General features: G+C 37.2%; 1 protein-coding gene across 1 annotated transcript in view; it reads left to right on the forward strand.

Annotated features, from left to right (window-relative positions):
• The window catches only part of HNMT (histamine N-methyltransferase), a 35,640-nt gene extending 30,428 nt beyond the window's left edge, over positions 1–5,212 (forward strand). Inside the window, exon 6 of the mRNA XM_074335751.2 lies at positions 3,761–5,212. Coding sequence (XP_074191852.2) covers positions 3,761–4,116 — 356 coding nt within the window. The 3' untranslated portion in view covers positions 4,117–5,212. The remainder of the gene's footprint in view (positions 1–3,760) is intronic.
• The last annotated feature ends 4,525 nt before the right edge of the window (positions 5,213–9,737 follow it).

Below are 9,737 nucleotides of genomic sequence, written 5' to 3' on the forward strand. Positions count from 1 at the left end.
TCAAAACAGTCTATACTTGGTCCCATGTTGTTTGCATAGGATAGTAGTTGTGTAAATTTGGTTCATTCAGCTTTTATTGAGCTCCTATATTCAGTCACTGCTAGGCTGTGAAGGTTGCAAAGATTACTTTTCCTTGCCTTTGAAGGGCTGCTAATTTGATGGAGGACTCAGATATGTAAACACTTCCAGCAGTATGCTAAGTTTCCTAGCAGAGGCAGATGGGGAGCTTACAGAGAGTTCCTTGAGAGCAGGGGCCTCTGCCTCTTATCTCTAGTCTCACATCTTTGCAAAGCCTTTGACACCTAGAAGACATGCAGTAAGTGTGTTTGAGCTGAACTGAATAATTGCTTATTATTTAATTGCTTACTATTTCTCCTTTATGATATCCAAACTACAACTAGTTTTGAATGTCCATCATATGTGTGTGTGTGTGTGTGTGTGTGTGTGTGTGTGTGTGTGTGTGTGTGTATACCATGTTTTAGCTAAAACTTACTACTTGATAGAGATGGAATCAAAGAATATAGAAAGTTCCGGTGACTTGAAGATAGGTTTAAAAAATAAAAGACTCAGTAAAGAAGATACACATATTCTCTCTCTCTCTCTCTCTCTCTCTCTCTCTCTCTCTCTCTCTCTCTCTCACACACACACACACACACACACACACACAGTGCACACTGAAATAGGTGGACAAAAGCAATGAAGGGTAGGCAAGTGAAGCTAATTTGGAAAAGAAAGAGAAATTGCAATCAGAATTAAATGACAGCATTTGCTGGTCAGCCTATTAGAATAATGCATGTTGCTTGAGGAAAGAGAGGTTTTCCTCTGCTTCTGGGTATCCATTACAGAACTAGCCCAGCTCAGTAAATATTCACTTAATTACAATAAGCAGAAGTTCCTGGTTATGAAGATAAAAGATTTGATTTGGGGATAAAAAGAAGAGAAATGAGAACAAAAGAGGTGTATCCCACCCTAAAGTGATGGCAGTGACAGGTTTTTCTTCAAATGTAGTAGACAGGTATTAGTTGAATGAGTTGCTAATTAAATTGCAATCTATTTATTTAAGGGAGATTAGCAAGGAGATAACGAAAGTTTTCTGTCCTTCCTCTCCTTACCTGACTAAAGAAGGAGTCATATCGTGGTGTGTTATTTTTAATACAGTAGGGAAGAAAGAAACTGGTTTGTATAATGTTCATAACAAATATAACACCATATGTTGTACCCACCGAGAGCCATTATGATAATACATCAGTCAGAAAGTGTATAATTGCTCAGCTCAGAAATGGCACCGAGTCACAGAACACTGACACCAGCAAATTTTCTGCAATTATTGTTTTGTTCTTTTTTCTCTGCCAGGTTAAAAAAAAAATAATGATAACAGAGCCTCGCCTCAAACACTGAAATTTGTTTTCTTGTAACATCTTGTTTGTAGGCAAATTCTTATTCAGGAAGATAATCACTGTATTTGGAATGAAACATCTTTTAATATATACCCATGACCCTCATTTTTTTTCCCCATTGAACTGAGGTTTTATTTTTTTCTGCTTTATTCCAATTCCTAGAGCATATCCTGCAGTTATCGCTCCCTCTTCTGAAATATAAGTGGAACATCAATTATCTAGGCTATTTATTATTTACCATTTCCTGTCTTGGATAGTTTCTTTTGTTGAGTTAAATCAGGGGCCTACTCCATGAAGGAAAACCAGGCTTCTTTGAGCATCCTGTAATTACATGCACAACTTGTGGGTATGTATCGTTTGTGTACTTTTCAGGAGAGTCAGTTACTTTCATTAGATGCTAAAGGAGATTTTGGAACCAAAAAAGTTCAAGCCTTTGACGTCTTCACCTTTAATCATGGAAGTGCATAGAAAATGTAGATTCTCTCTTATATTACTTTGGCCAAGTCCAACTTAATTACCTAACACTTCAACAACGTTTACTATGTGCCAGTCATGGTTCTAAGTGCCTTACTTTCTTAATACAGTTAATCCTTGCAGAAATTAGAAGGTCCATAAATCAATAGTCATTTGTTTCGATTTATTGTAATTATAGATTTCTGAACAGCACGTTTGCTTTTGCGTAGTGTAGAGATTACAACTAATAGAAATGTATTATCAAACTAATTCCACGTAACCTTCATTTATTTTGTCAGTACTGACTACACATCAGCCATGCACTCAGCATTGTACAATGATTCTCTTAAAATACCTCATTTAATACCTGCAGTTGCATTTGAGGTAAGTATGGTTATGCCCATCTTATAGATGAGAAAACTGAGGTTCTGAGAGACTTAAATAATAAGCCTCATCTCATTTATGAAGTGTCGGAAGAACACTCCAACCTATTAATATATCTCTCTCCCTCAGCTGCTGCATTTCTTAACCTCTTCATTGGGCTGCATTTTCAATTAAATGCAACCGACATTGCTAAAACATCTAAAGTTGGTGACAAAATTGGTAGGAATCAGTCTAGTTATTGGCAGTCAGTCCAAGGCAACATTTAGTAAGTGGATAGACATGAGAAGCTATCCCATCTTTACTTTGACTAAATCATTATTGTATTTATTCTGCTCTTTCTTCAATTTTAGTTTTCACTCTTTGATGCTCTACTCTGAACCTAAGACTAAAATAAACAACTGCCTTCCTCCTATCACCACCTGAATATCCAACAGGTCTCTCAAATTTACATTTCCCAAGTCACACCTGATGATACATTTAAAACTGCTCTTCCCTCATTCTCCCTATTTCCAGTAACTGCGATTTTCTCTTTTCAGGTTCTTGGGCCAAAATCACTGGGCTCATCACTGACTCTTCTTTTACTCACACCCAATATCCTAATTGTTGGCAAATGGCACTCGATCTAGGGGTTTAACATATAAAAAATCCAACCACTTCTCATCATCTCCAAGCTCGCTGGTCCAACTTACTATCATCTGTCACCCACGTTATTGCAGTAGCCTTCTCACTGGTCTCCCTGCTTCTCTCCTTATGCTCCTATAGTCTATTCTCATCTTTGTGGGCAGAGTGACCTAATTAAAAGGCAAATCAGGTTAAGTCAGTCTAACGTTGTGTTATCCAATATGGAAGCCATATTTGGCTACGGAAATTGAAATTGAAATGAATTACGAAGAAATATACTTTTAAATGCATTTCCTCAGTCACACTCGCCACAATCCAAATGCTGCATAGCCACTAGTGGCTAGTAACTATCGTATTGGGCAGTGCAAACAGAGAACAGGTTCGTCAGTCCAAAAAGTTCTATCAGACAGCACTACAATGGCTTCCCATCTCCTTCCATTCTCCCCCCTTATTCACTCAATTCCAATCTCACTGGCTTCCTGGCTAGTTCTTAAACATGTCAAGCATGTTCCTGCCTCAGGCCTTTGCAGTTGCTCATCTCTCATCCTGGGGTAATCTTCTCTCTGATATATCTACATGGTTGATTGGCATGTCTCTGGTCAAATGTCACATTATAAGAAAGACTCTCTGTGACCACCCTCTATAAAATAGCAACCATACAACTCGTTGACCTCCCATAGTCCTTGCTCTGATTTGTTTTTCATTAGCACTTAGCACCATCTGATATACAATTTATTTATTTATTTAGCTTTCTCCCCACCTCCACCCCTGACTCCTTGAGTTGAGGTACACAAAATTAAGAATTTTTTTTATTGACTGCTCTATCCCAAGTAGCTAATGTACTGCCTGGCAGAGTCGGTAAATAAAAGAATAAATGAAAGCATGAATTTTGTTCTATTGCACAGGAACCAGTGGCTGGGACAAGCTATGGAAAAAGTACGGATCCCGCTTACCCCGGGATGACCTCTGCCAGTACGTCACATCGACCGATCTAACTCAGATGCTGGACAAGTTGGGGATTAAGTATGAGTGTTACGACCTTCTGTCCACCATGGACATATCTGACTGTTTTATTGATGGCAATGAAAATGGAGACTTGCTTTGGGATTTTTTGACGGAAACATGCAACTTTAATGCAACAGCACCACCTGATCTCAAGGCAGAAATTATGAAAGATCTGCAAGAGCCTGAATTCAGTGTAAAGAAAGACAGAAAGGTTCTTTTTAATAATAGTCTGAGTTTCATAGTGGTTGAGGCATAAATATCAATCATGAGAGTGTATTCAAACATATTTTGAACAATAATGATTATTTATTTCTGTATTAAAATTACAAATACATCTTATAATATAAATAGAGTATTGTCACTTATATATAAAATCTAGAAAATTCCAAGACATTCTTGGACTTCATGTAGAATCATATATGATATTGCTGGTCTTATCTCATCCCTTTTCCAGGTAAAGAGACCACAAGTAGGCTAAATACCATATGAGCTGTAAAAATGACAACTAATTTTCACAAGTTTATTGACAATAAATTCCTTTCCATTTGTTGATTGTATTGCAATTTCCTAGAATACTAATAAAGTATGTACTATGTATTCTTTAAATACTAGTAAAGTATATATGCTTATTGATAACTTTGAACACGAAGACAGTACATGTTGATTGATTTTTACCGTTGTGAAGAAGTGTTTGTCTTTGTATATTTCTCTATTGTAATTTCTATTTTATTTTTGTTGATTACTAAAAGTAAGCACTTTTAGGATATTACAAAATTAACTCTTTTTATCATGTGTTGCCATTTTCTCTCTTTTTTTAAATTATGATTTTTAGAATGGTTTGTTTATTTCTTGATGTACTGAATTTTTTCCTATTTTATTTATTCAGTCAAATATAGGTTTTTGTTTTTTTTTTTAATTTCCAACACATTTTAAAGGCTTTCTAAAACCATTTGAAATATTAACATTTTTCATAATAATTTTATAATTTTACTTTAAAAAAAAATCTTTGATATGTTTGAAATTTACATAAGTTTAAAGAGTGTGGTGGAGAACAAGCTGTTTTCCCTCAAAATGATAAGCCAGCTGTATCAAAATAATTTACTTAAAAAAAAAAAACAAAAAAAAAAACACCTTTACTAACTTAAAATGCATCTCTTATCATTTACTACATTTCTAGAAAACATAGAATCTCTTTCCATACTCTGTATTCCCTTATATCTCTCTCTCTAAGATCTCTTCTAAAACCAAGAGTCCTCTTCGGACAGTAAGATTTCAGGGGATTTTTGAAAACTTTGTTGATGTTCTTTGTTTTATTTTGAATAATAAACATCTATCATTCTTTTTAAAAAGTATATCTCTTTAGCTAAGTAAATAAGTAATTTTATAATTAATAAATATATATTTTTAGATTAAGTAACTAATTACAACTCCCTGTTAGAAACAGCAGTAGTAAGGTTTTATTAAAACACTCGTGAACCCTTATTTTCCCAGAGATGAAGACTTCAACACAGTATGCTAGTCACTCTATCACATTACAGACCTACCAATTAATGCTACAGTATAGTCACTTCAAAGAGTTAATGCCCCTCCCTAATCTCTTAGCTGCCCCCCAGGAAGTACACTGGAATACAGAGCCTATTTACATTAACAAATAACCAAGCTTTGTTGTTCATAATAAGTAAAACTGATTTGCATTGCCCTCTTTTCTTGAAAAACTTCATCAATGTTTTGTGAATTATAAGTTCCAACAAATGAAACGACAGTTATCCAATCAGATTCCTGAATATGAACCCTAAACCATTAATCATACTGATATGTAAAACTGACAAAGGAAATCCATGAGGCACACATGATTGATGAATATAGGCCATGACGACCTTGAACAACTTCACCAAAATAATGGAAATCAAGACTCTACAGAGCAAATGATGGCCTTTTCCAAAAAGCACATGTGCAAAACAAGAATCGAACTAACATACTACTTAAAGTTAGAAAAGAAACCAGTCCACAGATGGGTATTTATAAAAATCGTATTCCTATACAGCCCTTACTATAAAATACAAGGATAAATAAATTCTCACCTGCTTCAATGTAATGTAATGGGAACACCTATGCCTTTTTAAAGAGAAAATCCCCATGAATACATACCAGTTAGTGGTGGAAAGCTATATAGGTACAAGGGATGGAACTACTGGTTTCTGTCTACACTGCATAATATTACAAACAATTTGAGCAGTCACATACTGACTTTGAATATTTGTTCTTGTGGTTCGGTTCAGGAAAAAAGCCCGCAACATGAATTTGGAATGTTGTTGTATACATCATTGTACACTTCCCAGTATTTAACATGGTGCCAGGCATATGGAAGATGCTAAGTAATGGGTGTTAGTGAAGTTTTTCTTTCTCAAGCGTCTATGTGTTTATATTTTTACTGTAAACATAGTTCAAAAAACCAAACAAAACTGTTTGTTGCCCTTAGTATAAACCTTAACTTAAAGTGTTTCTGACACTATTTAAAATGTGTTGTTAGGGACTACTGCCAAAATCCAAAGAGAAAGCATTAAGTAGAACACAGTATTTTAGGGCCTTGGTATTTGCTTATTATAAAAATCGGCAAATTACTTAATTGAAAATTCTGCCAATCAGGGCAAAAAATAATTAACTTTCTGGTGTATATACATAAAAATAGATTCAGAGGTCATAGAGAATACTAGATCCTAAGTCTGTAAAGCTGCATGGACCCAAAGGTGTATTTGATATATTTTAAATATTTGTTAAGAATAGCTTAGCCAGAATATTTTGACATTTTAACAGCATATTTGCATGTGTTTACCTTCTCAGAATGTTATTTCTAAGAAAATAAGCATTCATTGCTAAGCCCTAAAGGGAATGAACGCATGAAGCAGTCTTGTTAGTTGGAGAGGTAGAACAAGACTTCCTGGGTTCAAATCTTGGTTCTGTTACTCACTTTGTGATCTCAGGCAACTTATTTTCTCTCTATTCCACATTTCTTCATCTTAAAAATGAAGACAATCATAGTACCTAGATCAGAGGATGATTGTGAGGATTTCAGGAGTTAAATTACCTAAATATTCTCATATAGTAGCAGTCTCATAGGGAATTTCAAGAATACTAACTATAATTATTATTAATTACACAAAAGTTCAGTATGAAATGCAGAGCAGATAAAAAATTAAATTAAGGAAAATTATGACTGAGGCCAGAAAGCTAGCACCTAAAGGAGCCAACCTAATTCCTGACCTTGACATTTCTAGCCAAAGGTACATGGCTTCCCTGTGTCTATTTGAGCTGAGCTGGTATTTCACAAAAGTCAAGGTGAAATCAGGGCTGGGTCACTCAAGCCCCACCTGGGGATGGGTTGGCCTGACACTGTAAGTGCCTACACTCTGAACTCTGTGAAGTGACCCCATCTCAACCCTGTCTCTGAGTAGACCAATGGGTGGGCAGCTGACACAAGGTTGGCAACTCATAGGCTGGCGAGCATTTGATTGGAGTGTTTTCTCTTGAAAAATATGAAAGGGATCCTTTCAATTCTTCTGTTAGAAATTTTGAATCACAGGGTCAAATGTCAGAGTAGATAAAGTCTGTGCTTCATCCTCTAATGATCACATCAAAATTACAACTAAACCACAGAACAATCATCACTGAGAATCACCTGGAGTCTAGCTGAACAGAAGTTCTATCACTAATAATATACAGAAGCAGCACATCAAAATTAGTAGGAGGGGTGGAGACATGGAATGGGCTAGCCACACACCTGCATATGGTGGTTAAAAATTGGGAGGGATATCTCAGCTACAGAGATTCCCCCTGAGGAGCAAGGGGTCCCAGCCCCATACCAGGCTCCACACCCAGAGTTCCAGTGCTGGGAACAGAAGTTTCCATAACTTCTATCTGTGAAAACCAGTAGAGATTGTGTCTGAGTGAGACAAAGGCTGATGGAGTCCCAGGTGTTCCTCTTAAAGGGCCCAAGCATGGACTAACTCACTGACGGACTCACACACTGTGAGTTCCAGTGCTGGAGCAGTAGCTTGAAAGGCACCAGGGACACACGGAGAGGAACTGAATTGTCTGGCTTCTGAGCAAGGGCTGGAGGGGCAGTTTTCTCTCAGATAGAAGATGGCAGAAGCTATTGTATGCAGACGCAGGTGGCCACCATATCTGATAATCCATCAACCTGGCTAACACCGTCTGTCCCACCCCGGTTATTGCCTGAGGCCCCATCCCACTCAACTTCCAGGCCCACCCAAGCCACTTCCAGTGGCTTTTCCATACAAGTGGCCTGGCTTGGCTCATGCTACAGACTTTCCTAAAATCTCTCAAAGGTTAACAAACCCCAAACAAGCAGCATCTGGCTTCCACATGCCCTCTATCTCTTACTGAACAGCCCCATTGGTGGCAGCCATGCTTGGTCCCTCCCAGGCACTTCTAAGACCAGTGTGGGTACCAGCCATCTATGGATTGCTTTGTGGCACATTCCAGGTAGCCTGAGGCAGGGCCCTGCCCAGGAGACCCTGGGACCAGCATACCTTGTGGCCCATTTTGGACCATACCTGAGCACCACCAGGCTGGCTCCACAGGGGACACAACCAAAGTGCAGACTGGGCAAGCACCGGAGCCCTGCTAAAGCAAATCCTGCTCCATAGAGATGTATAAGAAAACAAGACTGTTACATATGCTGCCTACAGGAGACTCACTTTAGATCAAAATACATACACAGACTGAAACTAAAGGGATGGAAAAAGATATTTCATGAAAATGGAAATTAAAAAAAAAAAAAAAGCTGGTAGCATGACTTAAACCCAACAAAACAGACTTTAAAACTAAAGCCATAACAAGAGACAAAGAAGGACCCAGTAATCCCACTTCTGGGTATTTATCTGAAGAAACCCTAAACACTACTTCAAAGGGACATGTGCATCCATATGTTCAGTGCAGAATTATTTACAATAGCCAAGATATGAAGGCAACCTGAGTATCCATCAATGGATGAATGGCTGAAGAAGAGGTGGTACATATATATGGTGAAATATTACTCAGCCATAAAAAAAATGAAATCTTGCTATCTGCAATAACATGGATGGATCTACATGGTATTATGCTGAGTGGAGTAAGTCAGACAGAGAAAGACAATTGCCATCTGATTTCACTTATATGTGGACTCTAAAGAACAGAATAAACAAAACAGGAACAAACTCATAGATACAGAGAACATCTTCAGTGTTCCCAAATGGGAGGGAAGTTGAGGGTTTGGGTGAAAAGGGGGAAGAGATTAAGATGTACAAATTGATAGTTACAGAATAGTCATGGGGATGTAAAGTACAGCATAAGGAATATAGTCAATAATATTGTAGTAACTATGAATGGTGTCAGATGGGTACTAGATTTATCAGAGTGATCACTTTGTAAGTTATATAAATGTTGAATCACTATATTGTACACATAAAACTAATATAATATTGTATGTCAACTGTAACTGAAAAAAAATTGAAATTATAGATCTGGAGAAGTCAGGCGTTAATTCTTTCACTTAGTCATAAAATATACATTCAACCAACATTGACTGTGTGGGGCACTATTCTAAGTAAGGGGGGTATTGCCGTAGAGAAGACAAAGTTTCCAACATCACTGACCTAATTTCTAGTGGACAGAAAGAAAAACAAACCACACACACACACACACACACACACACACACACACACACACACATCAGATAGTGATAGTCGCTGTTAAGAAAATAAAAGTAGATATGGAGAAAAGAGTACCAGAGAGTATAATATTACTTGGAGTGGTCAGGGAAGGCCTTTTTTAAAGGGTGAGATTTGAACAGAGATTTAAATGAAGTGCAGAAGCCAG

Source organism: Rhinolophus sinicus, chromosome 17 (genome assembly GCF_057876585.1).
Source record: "Rhinolophus sinicus isolate RSI-liver-muscle chromosome 17, RSI-T2T, whole genome shotgun sequence".
NCBI lineage: Eukaryota > Metazoa > Chordata > Mammalia > Chiroptera > Rhinolophidae > Rhinolophus > Rhinolophus sinicus.